The following is a 15,084-nucleotide window of genomic DNA, read 5'->3' as shown; positions in this document are numbered from 1 at the left end:
AACATACTTTGCCAATATTATAGAAGGTTGGATTAGCCTTTGAGTATCTCATTAAAAAATTAATCGGTGTATAATAAAAGAAATCAAAGCATTTTATGGCATTTAAAATCATAGGTTGCAAAATATGTTTTAAAAATCGTCCAAGTGAACAACACGACAACATAGACTACTATAAACCTTTCATTGCATTTCCCGTCAATCAAAATTAAAGTAAAAAAGTAAATAACATGAATTTCATTTTCATATATGAACTTTACATTGTCAACGTACGTTGCATGAAAAAGAGTAATTAATTAACAAAAGCTGTCTACCAAACCTAGTGAAGATGAGGTGGCCTTTGCAAATAAATTGAATATGACAGGAAATAGGTGCTTGCTCGCACATATTTAGTTTTACTAGACTTGAGTTCTGTCATTCTTCTGCAATTATCAAGCAATACATAGTAGATCAACAATCACTACAAAAAAAAAAAAAGGAAGTTTTTTTAAGTGTCTATAGTACCATAATTTCTGTCACGTCAGTAAATAGTGACATATCAATTTATGTCACGTCCATAAAAATTTTTGGGTTAAATTCATTTTACTTTCCTAAAGTTTCAAGCGTTTTTTTAATTCATACCCCAATGTTTAAAAATTTGCAATGTACCTCACTAATGTTTCAAAAAATTTCAATTTAGACATTTCGTTACTCATTTCCGTCTAATTGGACGGAAATCATCTCACGTGCTTCTCACGTGAAATTTTTATGCCCTCTATTCCAATTTTGCCTTCATTAAAACCTATAAAATTACGTAATTACTCTCAATTTCATAGGTTTTAATGAGGATAATTAAATAATTGGGTTAAATTCACTTCACCTCCCTGAAGTTTCAAGAGTTTTTTAATTCGAACCTCAATGTTTAAAAATTAGCAATGTACCCCTCTAATGTTTCAAAAATTTTCAATTTAGACCCTCTATTACTAATTTTCGTCTAATTGGACGGAAATCATCCTACGTGCGTCTTACATGAGATTTTATTGCCCTCTATTCCAATTTTGCCCTCATTAAAACCTATAAAATTACGTAATTACCCTTATTAAAACCTATGAAATTGAGAGTAATTACGTAATTTCTTAGACTTTAATAAGGGCAAAATTGAAATAGAGGGTATCAAAATCCTACGTGAGACGGACGTGGGATGATTTTCGTCAAATTAGATGAAAATTAGTAACGGAGGGTCTGAATTGAAAATTTTTAAAACATTACGGGGGTACATTGCCAATTTTTAAACATTAGGGTTCGAATTAAAAAACTCATAAAACTTCAGTGGGGTAAAGTGAATTTTCCCCTAAATAATTTCATAGGTTTTAATGAAGGCAAAATTGGAATAAAGGGCATCAAAATCCCACGTGACACATACGTTGGATGATTTCCATCAAATTGGACGAAAATTAGTAACAGATGGTCTAAATTGAAAATTTTTGAAACATTAGTGGGTTATATTGCCAATTTTTAAACATTGGGGTTCGAATTGAAAAATTCCTGAAACTTTAGGGGGTGAAGTGAATTTTTCCCAAAAATTTTCTGACGTGTTGATGTTGCCACATCACTAAATTTGACGCGGTAGATACTGCCACGTTGTTAAATTAATTTTCATTTTTAATATTTTATAATTCTATACATTACTGACCTTGCAATTTTTAACACATCAAAAATTAATGACGTGTGAAATTAGTAGGTCAAAAAATTTTGACCGGCTAATTTCACAAGTAAGAATTTATTAACGTGTGAAACTGCCACGTCAAAAATTATTAACGTGGCGTTTTTTCACAGGTCAGTAATTAAATTATATAAAAAATATATGTTTTAATTATATATTTGATTTTTAAGCCTATTATTGATGTGCCACATGTAACCTACGTTGGGAAGTACTCCATGGAGCGCCATCAGAACGTGCCCGACGTCCCATCCCATGCAGCGCCATCATATTATGCATGCACCCTTCTTCTTGCCTTTTTAATTTTTTTCCTCTCCCTCCTTTTTTCTAATTTTCTCCCGCCTAGTGTAGCTCTATCTCTTACCAGCCCTCTCTCTTTTAAATGTATTCTTTTTTTTTTTTTTGGTTAAATACTTCAGAACCCTTGAAATTTTACAACTTTATTTTTTTTTCCTTGGAGTTTTATTTTTATCATAGGACGTCCCAGTGATTTTGATAATAGACCAAGTTAGTTTTCCGTCAGTTGACCGCTAGTTGACTTAACTGAATTTCACATGAACCAATCAAATGTTGACACGTGGCACCAACTTAATTTTTTTTTTTTAAATTAAAAAAAAAAAAAAGTATTTTCTAAAAAAAAACAAAAACAAAAAAAATTGGCCACCCCCTTGGCCATTTGGGGGTGGCTCGGCCACCCCCTTTGGCCATGGGGTGTCCTGGCCACCCCCATCTGGCCGGATGGGGGTGGCCGAGCCACCCCCTTGGCTCCAAGCCCATTGAGCCACCCCCAAATTTTTTTTTTTTCTTTTTTTTTTTTTTCAAAAATACTTATTTTTTAATTAAAAAAAAAAATTAAGTAGGTGCCACGTGTCAACATTTGATTGGTTCATGTAAAATTCCGTTAAGTCAACTAATGGTCAACTGACGGAGGACTAACTTGGTCAGTTATCAAAACTACAGAGACTTCCTGTGATAAAAATGATGCCCCAAGAGAAGAAAAAATAAAGTTGTGAAACTCAGAGGAGTCTGAAGTATTTAACCCTTTTTTTTTTTTAACTGTCCCTCCCTTTTTCTAATTCTCTCCCGCCCAAGCATGGTGAGCTGGTTCTTTTTTTTCTTTCTTTTCTCTCTCCGCGCAGCTCTATCTCTTCCTCTCCCTCTCTCTTTTTTTTCTTTCTTTTCTCCCCACCTGCTCTATCTAGACTATCTCTTCCTCTCCCTCTCTTTTTTTCTTTCTTTTCTCCCCACCTGCGCAGGTCAGTGTTTCTTTTCTCTTTTTTTTCTTTCTTTTCTACTGGGTTTGGGATTTTGATTTTTTTTTCTCTTACTGGGTTAGGGATTTTTTTGGCTCTTTGATTTTGATTGGGTTTCCAATTTTTGGTTTGATTCTGGGTCGGCTTTTTTGATCTGCAGATAGTGAGCTGGGTTCCAATTGTTTACTATATGTAGTTCCAATTTTTTGACAAAATTTTTACCAAGAAGGAAATTGTCGTAGAGAGAGAAATGGAAGTGAAAGAGAGAGATGCAGAGATCTAGAGTTTGAAAGAGGAAGTGAAAGAGAAGCAGGGGGCTGTAGAGATCGAGAGAAAGAGAGACAGTGAAAGGCCTGGCCATGGAGAAACGAAGGGAGAGAGAGAGAGAAAGAGATGATGGTGAAAAAAAAAAAAAAATTTAAAAAAATTTAATTGAAAAATAATTTAAATTAATAAATTTTTTAATTGAAAAAAAAAATCAGAAAAAATTTTAAAAAAGAAAAATTATTTTTTTTAATAATTTTTTAAAATTTACTGATGTGTCAATTTTGACACGCCAGTATTTCAATTAAAAATTTATTAGTTTAAATTATTTTTAATTAATTTAAATTATTAATTTATTAACGTGTTAAAATATAACACATCAACAAAATTTATTGATGTGCCAAACCGTAATACGCCAATAAACTTTGACATGTCAAACAGTAACACATCAATAAATTTTGACGTGTCAAACAATAACACGTTAGTAAAAAAAATTATGTTTTTGACATTCAACACACGTCAGAAACGTCATGTCAGAAAAGTTTTCTGACATGTCAGACACTATAACACGTTAGAAAACTTTGGTAAAAAAAAAAAAGATTTTTTGTAGTGCATTCAATCCAACGGTGAATATTGTAACACATTTTACTAAGTTAAACATCGAGTCACGTTAAAATTATTAGTAAAATTAGACTTTTTCCCCTTTAATCTACTAAACAATTTGCAATGTCTTGTGTAGTGTCCCAAATAATTAACTAGGCTTAAACAGCTTGGTTGAAGGGTTAATTGGACTTTTGGTCACTAAGAGTAGCTAGAGGATCATTTTGGAAATTTTGGACTTTCTGACCAGACGCTCATATGGGGACCACACGAACGTTCCCCTGCAATAATAGTACACGAACGCTCATGTGAGAACCAGCTCGAACATTCATTGACTTTTGCTTGACCACTGGATACTGCCCGAGTGTACGATTGTAGCCCAAAAACTGTTGGGTAAACAGTTCACGAACATTCAATACTGTAGTACCGAACGCTCACTGCACTATAGGGCTCACAGCTTTTTCTATTCTATAAATACCCCCTCCCACAACCCTTACCCACCCAATCTGCCATCTGAGCCCTAGAAAAACCCTGTTTGAGTGTTGTTGTAAGCTTGAGAAAGATTTCATTAGTGTTTTTGAAGAGGAGGAGTTGAGGTTCTTGTTGTGTAGAGGTAACTATCTCTCTCTCTCTCTCTTCGAGTATTTTCTTGGGATGTTGTGTTAGCTTTGGGTTCTTACAGTAGCTTAGTTGTTAGAGATCTAAAGGTTTAGGTTTTCTCTTGTTTTGAGCTTTTCCTTCCCTTTAGATGGATTCTTGTTGCGTAATGATGTTGTTTTAGGGTAGGATGTGTTAAAAACCATTTTGCAGACTAGGAACTAGTTTAGGACTGCTTAGGAAATTGTTGGACCAATTGAGGTTCTATCTGAATCTCTCTGTTTGAACACTCAGCATCGAGCCCAAACGTTCACTCAGAGGCACTTTAGGGGGAATGCCATTTTGTGCAGTCGTTCAATAGCCTCTGGTTTCATGTTCTAGGTTTGTTTAGCTTGGACTTAGTTCTAATGTTAGGCTTTCCACAAATTTAGAGAACTTTGAACCGCCAAAGGGATTTTTGGAGGATTTGTACAACCCAGGTGAGTACAAACTCATACTTTTCGCATTGCACATCTATTTTGTGTACAAAACATTCATTTTACAATATCATGAAACACACTTTTACTATGATTTGAACTCTACATTTTGTGAAAATATGCTACTTAAGAAGATAACGAACATGATGAGATTGTAAGAGCATGCATGTAAAATACAAACAAGACTAATTGTATCGTATGATATGGTACATTGGTACGTGCGTGATAACGGCCATGGGCTTACTATACATGTTAACTCTATGGTCAAATGTATGTGTGAATGTGATATATGGGCCTTGGATCCAATGATTATTTTGTGACTGACGCAGCCTTAATTGGTGGGTCACTACAAGACATACATCATTAGTAGTGTGGGCCACCCAAAGTCAAACTCGGTCAGGCTACTAGTGTTATTGACGGTAGTGTATAATGGTCAGGGTACTAGCATTGTATTACAGGTCTCTCAGGACGACACTAACCCTACTGAGAATGAGTAATATTTTGGGTAAACCATGCAATTAAACTATCATTGATTCACATGATTATAACATGTAGTGTATCTATACTGAATTCATGAATAGCTGTCATACCAAAATGCTGTATACTTTATCAAACGGAGTTCATCATTCAATGGCATAAGTATTATGTGCATTTTTACCCACTAAGTTTTTAGACTCACCCAGTGTATTTTTTTTCCCTCCATTATATATAAATTGCACAGTTTAACTAGCTTAGCAAGTGATGAATTCAGGTGGTGGCGAAGGATTTGACACGGGTCATTTTTTAAGACTTAGACCCGGTATGGCTGAAGTCTATGTAGGATGACGGAGGATCCGTCCGAGCAAAGATGATAGGGATTCTCATTATGTTAGCACTACTTAAGCTTAGGCATTAATGTTATTCTCAAACAATTTCTTATGTTTTGTAATATTGATGATCGGTCTTTGACTAGTACATTTGAGGAACTATCTATATTATGATGCTTTATTATTACTCTGGTTATTATGATTATGGTTTTCAGTTGTTGCAATCTTTATCATGTAGTTGAGAGTCTTCTGTAGTAGTCTCTCTAAGAAGAAGTTATGATCCCTGAGTCTTGTCTTGTGAGGTTATGATCCCACTGCAGATTAATCAAGAAAAAAAAACTCTAATAAATTCCAGATTATATAATATTTTTCCAATTAAGTTTCCTTAATTTCAAATCGTTTCACAATCGAGCCTACTTACATGGAATCCCCCAGAATTCTACAAAGCCCATACATAACAGGATTGATTTGCACTCTTTCACATCTTTTCCCACATCAACATATATCATATCATCAATCACAGATGCCGTGATTGCCATCGTATCCTCCAAAGTCTCATGCCTGCTTCCCTCCAAAGTCTCAACGCATATATACCACCATTAGAGGTGTCAATGCGGGCGGTTAAAAATCGCCCGCTAACCGCTTAGCCGCTTAATCGTATTAACCGCTAACAACTATAATCGCCTAGCGGTTAGCGGTTATTGGGTTTACTAACTCTAACCGCTAACCGCCTTTTTATATAATATATTTTTATAATTATAATTATAAAAATATTTATACATATAACATAATCACTTGATCATTAAATCACAATTTTTTTTAAAAATAATTAAATCACAATTTGAGTATTAATATATTATCACTATAATTTATATGATTATATCATATAATCACTTGATCATTAAATCACAATTTTTTAAAAAAATAATTAAATCACAATTTGAGTATTAATATATTATCACTATAATTTATATGATTATACCACATGATCAATTGATCATTAAATCATTTGATTATATAATAACAAATTATACATATATAATATGACATAACTCATAAGTATACCAATTCATATTAATACAACAATTAAATATTCAGAGACTTATTTCCAATGTATGTTATAAACTTATAAGTCTATATAAGTCTACATATGCATATGAATAATATAAATGTATAATATCAATACTTAATCATATGATTCAATGACAATTCAAATACTTTATTCAAGACTTCAAGTGAATCATATTATTAATGTACAATGATGATATGATTCGTATAATATCAAATTAAGTAATTGACATTGGATTAAACAATGACCAATGTGTTACTTATAAACACAATTTAAGTATTAAGGTATTATCATTATAATTTTAGTAATTTATATATTATTACTATAATTGATATGATTATATCACATGATGAATTGATCATTAAATCATATTATAATATGACATAACTCATAAGTCATAATTAAGTCTACAAGTTAATCATATGATTCATGTACAATGATAATCACAATTGGTTCAATTGAATTAAACAATATATTACTTATAACTACAATTTAATTAAAGCATTATTACACTAAAAATACAAAAAAAAAAAGTAAAAAAAAAAACACAAAAATGCCCAAAAAGCCCAAAAAGCACTAAAGAAAGCCAAAAAATACCCAAAAAGCTCAAAAAAAGCTCAATTTTGAAAAAACGGTTAGCGTGCGGTTATCTATTTCACTAACCGCTAACCGTTAACTGTTAGGCGGTTAGCGGTTGCGGTTAGTAAAATATACTAACCGCTAAGGCGGTTACGGTTAGCGGTTATTGACAATAACCGTTAACCATAATCGCCTTGACACCCCTAATCATCATAAATTGCATACATGCACCCCACATCTCTCTATATATGCAACAAGTACTGGAAAACTCATTCACCAAAAACCCTCATTTTCAGCTTTCTGATCAATACAGAGAATATAAGGATCAAATTTTGAGCAAATTAGAAATAGTTGAGAAATTTAATTAAAAAAAAAAAAAACGAAGACTCTTGGTAAAGGGTTGTGTTGGTTCTGTGAAGTTCTGATCAAGTCTGTACATTAATGGCATGGACCCCGCCGGAAAACTCAGTTCGGAAACAGTACTACTTCTTCTAGATGTTCCCTTCTAGATCTCCACAAAATTCCACCTCGTCTTGTCGTCGTCCGTCGGGTACATTAATGGCGTGGACCCCGCCGGAGCAGGAGGAATATTGCATGCACTAATTGCATGTACTGATCACACTCATGTCCAAATCACGTCAATCCAGCCCCCGAAATGGACCGTGGAATAACTTATATCAAATTTTTGTAAAAAGAAATTTGCTTCAATTTACTCTAATAAATGATAAGTGTTATTTAATATTTTTAAGTTTCTAAAAAAATTAATGTTTAAATTTTTAGATTAGTAAAATGACAATAAATAACTGTTAAAATATTAAAAAAAAAATGTAAAATATGACATATGTCACTTATTAAATTAGGTTGAAGAAAATTTTTTCAACCAAAAATAGTAGGGATGAAAAGGCGGTTACGGTTAGTGGTTAAAATCGCTAACCGCTAGGCGGTCAGCAACCCGACTAGCGGTTAACCGCATCCGAATAACCGCTTTTTTACTAACCGTTTTTTTTTTGTCTTTTACTAGGGCTTTTTTTTTTTTTGCCAGTTTTTTTCTTTGAAAAAAAAATTAATATTAAAGCATTCTCACTTTTTTTAGTACATTTTATATTACATCATTCATTTTTTATATCACATTATTTACTTTTTACTAATATTCAAATAAAAAAAAAATTACTTTTTAATACCATTTTTCACTTATTTATACTGAATATTATTCTCTTTTTTTTTTTCTTCACATAAATCATAAACAGTAACAAAAGGGTGGAGGTTAACAAACAAGATCGAAATACAACCACTACATGTATGTGGTCCATCGCCAATACATTAATTAATCGGGTGGCCCATATTGACTTGACCCGCCACCACAAGTTCTCAACCGATCCTTCGGCGTACGTAGTAACGAAGCCTAAAATTTAGTTCTAAAGAGACAATATTAAAAGAAATAAGTAAAACAAAATTATTTTCAAATATATTAAATACTATAAGAAACAAAATAATTAATTAATTAATATTTTTTAATTATCGTTTAAAACATATAATAAATGTAACACGTAATTTGTTTTTTTTTTTCCCGACAACTTTTCATATTTTGAAATATCTATATATTCATCAGCACATTTTAACAATCCAAACATTAAAATCTAGAAACAATTTTTGATTACTTAAGAGTAAATTTGGAAAAAATAAATCCATGTAATATAACTGAAAATTTCTAAAACATTATGTGTGACCTGTTTTCTTTAAGAAAAAATTGCTGAAATAAGTTTTTTTGCTTGCTATTTTGCATATCTCATCAGTTGATGGCAGCCATAACGAGGATTGGCCTCAAGAAACTGTACAAGTATTGGAGACATTTCTTCTATTACAACCAAAGACAACAAATCTAGTACCAAGCATAAGCTTAAACAAGTCATATAAATATCAGGAAACGTAATGAAAGAAATACAAGGACTAATATTTAAGAAGGTGGTTGGGATTTATATTAATGATCTTCAGGACCCATATGAAGCCCTCATTGGTTCAAGCACCTTCCACACTTCTGACCCAAGCTCCGGCCGGCTCCTTCGGTTTTTGTCGCAGCATCTCAATCCCAGGCGAGCCAACTTTTGAGCAGCCAAAATCGGCCAGTCTCCTGCAAAAGGATCCAAGAGAGCTTTCAAGTTTCCAGCATCCAGGGCATATTTCACTTCATTTGATATCTTAAAGGGTTGTCTCCCAGTCAACAGTTGTAGTAATATGATCCCAAACGAGTAAACATCAGACTTCAAAGTAAGCACTCCTGTTTCAAGAAACTCAGGATCTATGAAAGCGAAACTGCCCTTTGGGATAGTTATATGAGACAGCGTTGTGTTAACGTTGTTGCTTGAACTTGCATCAGACAACAACATGCGGCAGATTCCAAAGTCACTCAGTTTACTGACAAAGTTGGCGTCGAGGAGGATGTTGGAGGGCTTCAAATCACCATGTACTATGCTGTGAGGTTTAGCAGAATGAAGATAAACAAGGACAGAGCACAACTCTGTGGCAATGCGTATTCGAGTTTGCCATGATAATGGAGGGCTGTTGTCTTTCACGCTCAGTCTATCTTCAAGGCTTCCATTAGGGAGAAACTCATAGATGAGTGCAAAAACTTCAGGGCACGATCCAATAAGTTTCACAAGATTCTGATGCCTCAGCTGACTCAATACACTAACCTGATATATATATATATACAACCAACAAATGAGATAGAATTCCACACTTTTGATCTAACTTCATTCCATTCTTCATAGCCATAGGCCCAATTGTTAAAGTGTTTATTAAATAATTAAATTTACTTATTTCTATTAGTTTAAAGTTTTGGTATAAGTGGTGATTTAAAACTACAAATAAATTTTCTAAAGGAATAGACAGACCTCCATTTGGAATTGTGAGATGCCATGGGCGCCAGGAGATTGTAGCATCTTGATTGCAACCTCTTTTTGACACAGGAGACCTTTATAAATGCTTCCATATCCTCCTTGTCCAATTTTCCTGGATTCATCAAACTTCTGAGTAGCTTCTTCGATCTCAGAGAGCTTGAACTCAGAGAAGTGATCATCATCACCAACTTGTTTTCTTGATCTTAGCCCTTCAACTTCTTTTAGCGCATTATCACGCTCCATCTGCACCTCATTCATCACTTTCTGTAACTCTGCAATATGAATCTTTAATGATAATTCATGTTCTTGAGAAATCCCCAGTTCTTCCTTTACTTGGTCTCTCTGATTCTTCACATTTTCAAGCTCTTCTTTTACCTTCACCAGCGCTTCCTCAAATTCTTTTCTTTGTCTCGATTCTTCTTGGCCCTGTTCATTTGATTATTCACAATTTGCATCAGATTATGTTTCAAGTTCTGCAGCAACTAGAATTTTTTATTATTATTATTAAAATCTTTACCCGGCGTTTGGCCTCAATCACATCTCTTTCTGCTCTTTGACGCCTGAGTGTTTCTTTTTCATTCTCTGCCATCACTTGTTGAAGTCGCTCATAAAGAGTGTCATCTAAACTTTCGTCCTGCTAGGATATCCCTTCCATGTTTAAATTTAAAGCCTTTTCGAACATATTGTTTAATCGCTTAATCTTAATTTGATCAATTTCTATAAATAAATTTTAAATAGAAAGCTAAATTAAACGCTTCTATAGAGGCCCCAAAATTGAAAATATACTGTACGACTCAAAGCTCCACATGCATGCAATGCATGCCTCATAATATATATATATATATAAACTTTACTTACACTCTCAATGTTAAAATGACCAAAATACTATTTTTGGGTCAGCAATATTGACATAGAATTATCAAAAATTATAATGCAGGCATCTTATTTTTCAGGCCCTTTTAATTTCACTCATTGGTTAGTCTCAACAAAGAATGTCATTTGTTATTGAATTTTTTGTTTTTTTTTTTTAAAAAAAAATCTGAAAATTTGTTGACCCACCGAAAAGCAGGAATTTAAAAAATAAAATAAAATTTATAATTAAGAGAAATATAAATTTTACAATGGTATAAAAGACATTTCACCTATTTGCTATTTAATTTAATGAAAAACCCTAATAATAAAGATGAAATTTAAAGATTCAAGATTGATATAAAATTTATATCAATTTCACTTTTGATATAAAATTCAAGATTAACACCGCAAAACTAGTTATACATCAAAATGTGTAATTCTCTTTATATATATATATATATATATATGTGGATGCATTGCACGTACCACAGCATTGAGGGCTCCATTAGAAGAGCATGTTGAGATGGTACTTGCACTAGAAACCAATCTTGGACTCTGCGGCAGCAATGGAGATCCGATATCCACATAAGAGGTTCTTGAATAACCCGAACCCGCGGGAGAGGGTGCGCTAAACTCATTGGCCTCATTCCATGAAGACAGAGTTACGTCAGCCACTCTTTTGGGAGAGCTGGTTGAGCAATAATAACCCGAACCGGAAGGACTCCTTCCCAATCCTAAGCCATCCCCCCATCCATCAGAACCCGAAGGACTCTTTGGAGATGAAGAAGTCTCTTGATCACTAGTGCCCGCTGCCGCCGGTGAAGGGATATCAAATATGCCCATCATTCTTCCACTGCTATCCCTATTGTGCCCCGCTGTAACAGATTGTGATCTCACGTAGTTTGATTGTCGGATTTCACTATTGTCCCTGTCCCTGTCGTGCGCCCCCAAAGCAACCGACCGTGATTTCATGAGGTTTGATTGTCCACTTTCAGGCAATATCTCTGCGCTTGCTTCCCTATATCCATATGGGAATTAAATTTGCGTTGGTAATTAATATAAAATTTACCATTTATAAATATTAAATGGTAAATTTAATAAAAACATATATCTACCAAACCTGGTGAAGATGAGGTGGCCTTTGCAGATGAATTGTATATGACAGGAAATAGGGGCGTGTTCGCGTACATATTTTGCTTTACTAGACTTGAGTTCTGTCATTCTTCTGCAATTATCAAGCAATAATTGGTTTTAAACTTTTACCCTTTTAATGTACTAAACAATTTGCAATATATCTCGTTTCACAGGGAGTTTATATGAATTCTATGTGTTCGAATAACTGTTCGGACAATTCAAAATTTGTTTGGACAAATAATTAATAATAATTACTATCTAAATTGATCGTAATAATTTGGATAACAATTTGTTGGTGATGAGAATTTGTGACTGTTAGATATCAACGAAGAATAGATCAAGAAATGAAAATGATGATGTGGAAAAAGATTTTGTCTTGTCTATACCGATTGTAGTGTTTGTCTGCGGCTGCTCCCATAACAAGCTTCTTGATCTCGTGCTTAGAGATGAGGTCTACAATTCCCTTCTCGATACGGTCCATTTCTATTTCTAGTTTTTGTGCCCGTACCTACATTTTAAAAAATAAATCAGAAATTTCCAACCTATGAATTTAGATAATTTTTTTTTTTAATTATTCTTTTTAACAATTAGATAAACTAAATTTATTTAACACTAAAGGAAAAAAGAAAAGTGAATAAAACAAACAGAAAAAAGGGAATAAAATCTATACCCCCATTTGGAGACAGAAACGAACGTATTCATCGAGGATCTGATGCATGTTTTGCCTTTCAGTTTCCTGGTAATCGCTCACTATCTTTTCCTTGAGTTTGCTTGCTGGAGCTTTTGTACCCACTGCAGATTAATCAACAAAAAAACTCTAATAAATTCCAGATTATATAATATTCTTCCAAGTTTCCTTTCAAATCGTTTCACGATCGAGCCTACTTGCATGGAATCATAAAGAAATTAACATGTACGTGTTTGGGACTTACTGAAGGGAATGAGCTGTGCAGGCTGATGAATATGAAGGATGCAAATCCTCTTTCCCCCAGAATTCTGCAAAGCCCATAACAGGATTGATTTGCACTCTTTCACATCTTTTCCCACAGCAACGTATATCCTATCATCAATCACAGATGCCATGATTGCCATCGGATCCTCCAAAGTCTCATGCCTGCTTCCCATTTCCCAGAAAATCTAATAAATTCAACGCATATATATATACCATAAAATTGCAGACACCCCCACAGCTCTTTATATATGCAACGAGTACTGGAAAACTCATTCACCAAAAACCCTCATTTTCACCTTTCTTTCTGATCATCAATAGAGAATATATAGAAGGATCAAGTTTTCAGCAAATTAAAAATAATTGAGAAATTAAAAAAAAAATAAAAATAAAACGAAGACTTGGTAAAAAGGCTTTGTTGGGTTTCTGACCAGGTCTGTACAAAGGGATAGCTTGCTGACTTCTGAGCAAAAGGGATTGCTTGTCTGGACTCTATTGTGTATACGCCGGCGTGGACCCGAGAGTTGCGCGGGAGTTTTTCAGAGACTTAAAATTTTATAAAATAAATCGAAAGAATAACAATCTATATACTACATTGCAAATTGTGTGTTTGACATTATAACAATTTTTCTATAGCCATTATGGTTTCTCTTCCCTCATCTTTTAGGTCATATTTGTTGGATGAAGTTATCTTAATTTGTTAGTCCAATATAAGATCTAGAGTCAGAGTTTTAAATTGTCATTTATCTTAAAAGTTTAAACTAATAGAAAGAGATAAATGTAATTATTTAATCAATACTTTAATACAAAGAACTATTAAATAATTCATACATGGATCATCTTTGATTAAATTAACACTTATTTTAAAAATGAATAAAGCAGAACTTGGACCATTTCATGTACAGTGCCAAGTAAAAGGATGGTCGCTCAACGGTTATTTAATTAATATTTTAATACTCAGTTTCAAATATAAACCAAACTCTGATCTTCCATGTCAACAAGTGAGACCTAAAACATGAAATAATAATTAAAATAAAAGAGTGAACGGTAGAATTTGACCACGAAATTAATATTATTATATTGTTTCATCTTAGACAGACTATAGAAATTACCTGAAGATTGACTGAAGTTATTATATATTGTTTTTTTTAAAAAAAATTCTTGGAATATCTTCGGAATATTTGAGTGGCTAAAAACCGCGTAATGATACTCCAATATATATATAAATATATAAGAAGCTAGCTATTGTGTAATTGACCGAATAATATATTTAGAAATTAAAACCTAATTAAACTAAATATCATAACTTCAAAACTGAATACGTACTATGATTTGATTCAGGCCGCCCAAGTAAAAATAGAAAACCATTTTCATGCCCTAAATCAAAAACAAAAAAAGTTGCTGCTACTTGAGCGGTTTTTATGGTTATTGGTTAAAGTTAATTATATTGGTCAACAATTGTGGAAGTAACAATATTATACATGGTGATCATATTAAACAATAAGACTGTAGAAGTCCTGACCAAGCAATTTCTTGATCAGCAAGTACCTAAGATTGACTTTTTTTTTTTAAGTACGAAGATTGACGTAAGTTGGAAGAGAATAACTTTAATCAATTCATGGTGTAAATTAGGTGTTTTGCACCTTTCAATAAGAAGCAGATACCTCAACTTGAAACATCAAAAAATAATATAACCATTCATACCAAATAATTTTCTTTCTCTTAATAAAATACCTCACAGACAAAATACTCATTGATAAAACCACCAAAACCACAATCTTTGTGGGTTTTGAAGACTCCGGTATTAAGGGCTTGGAGGCGGGTGGGGGGTTCGATGGTGAGTGGTAAGCGTTAGGTTAGAACAAATAGAAAAGTCTATGAGATTGGTTTGAATTAAAGATGTGTATTTTTA

At 33.2% G+C, this 15,084-nt stretch overlaps 1 protein-coding gene across 1 annotated transcript; it reads right to left on the bottom strand.

The window, feature by feature from the left end:
- Positions 1-9,328: 9,328 nt before the first annotated feature.
- LOC132186586 (U-box domain-containing protein 33-like) lies at positions 9,329-13,321 on the bottom strand. The gene is made up of 8 exons (XM_088517344.1): positions 13,156-13,321; positions 12,894-13,015; positions 12,610-12,731; positions 12,210-12,314; positions 11,576-12,107; positions 10,755-10,874; positions 10,232-10,663; positions 9,329-10,030 (listed from the first exon to the last, which is right to left on the bottom strand). The coding sequence occupies exons 1-8, from the start codon at positions 13,313-13,315 to the stop codon at positions 9,329-9,331; spliced, it is 2,295 nt and encodes a 764-aa protein (XP_088373470.1). The 5' UTR covers positions 13,316-13,321.
- Between the last annotated feature and the right edge of the window lie 1,763 nt (positions 13,322-15,084).

Source organism: Corylus avellana, chromosome 6, assembly GCF_965113065.1.
Source record: "Corylus avellana chromosome 6, dhCorAvel1.hap1.2, whole genome shotgun sequence".
NCBI classification, from domain to species: domain Eukaryota; kingdom Viridiplantae; phylum Streptophyta; class Magnoliopsida; order Fagales; family Betulaceae; genus Corylus; species Corylus avellana.
This window is presented reverse-complemented; position numbering and strand designations above follow the sequence as displayed.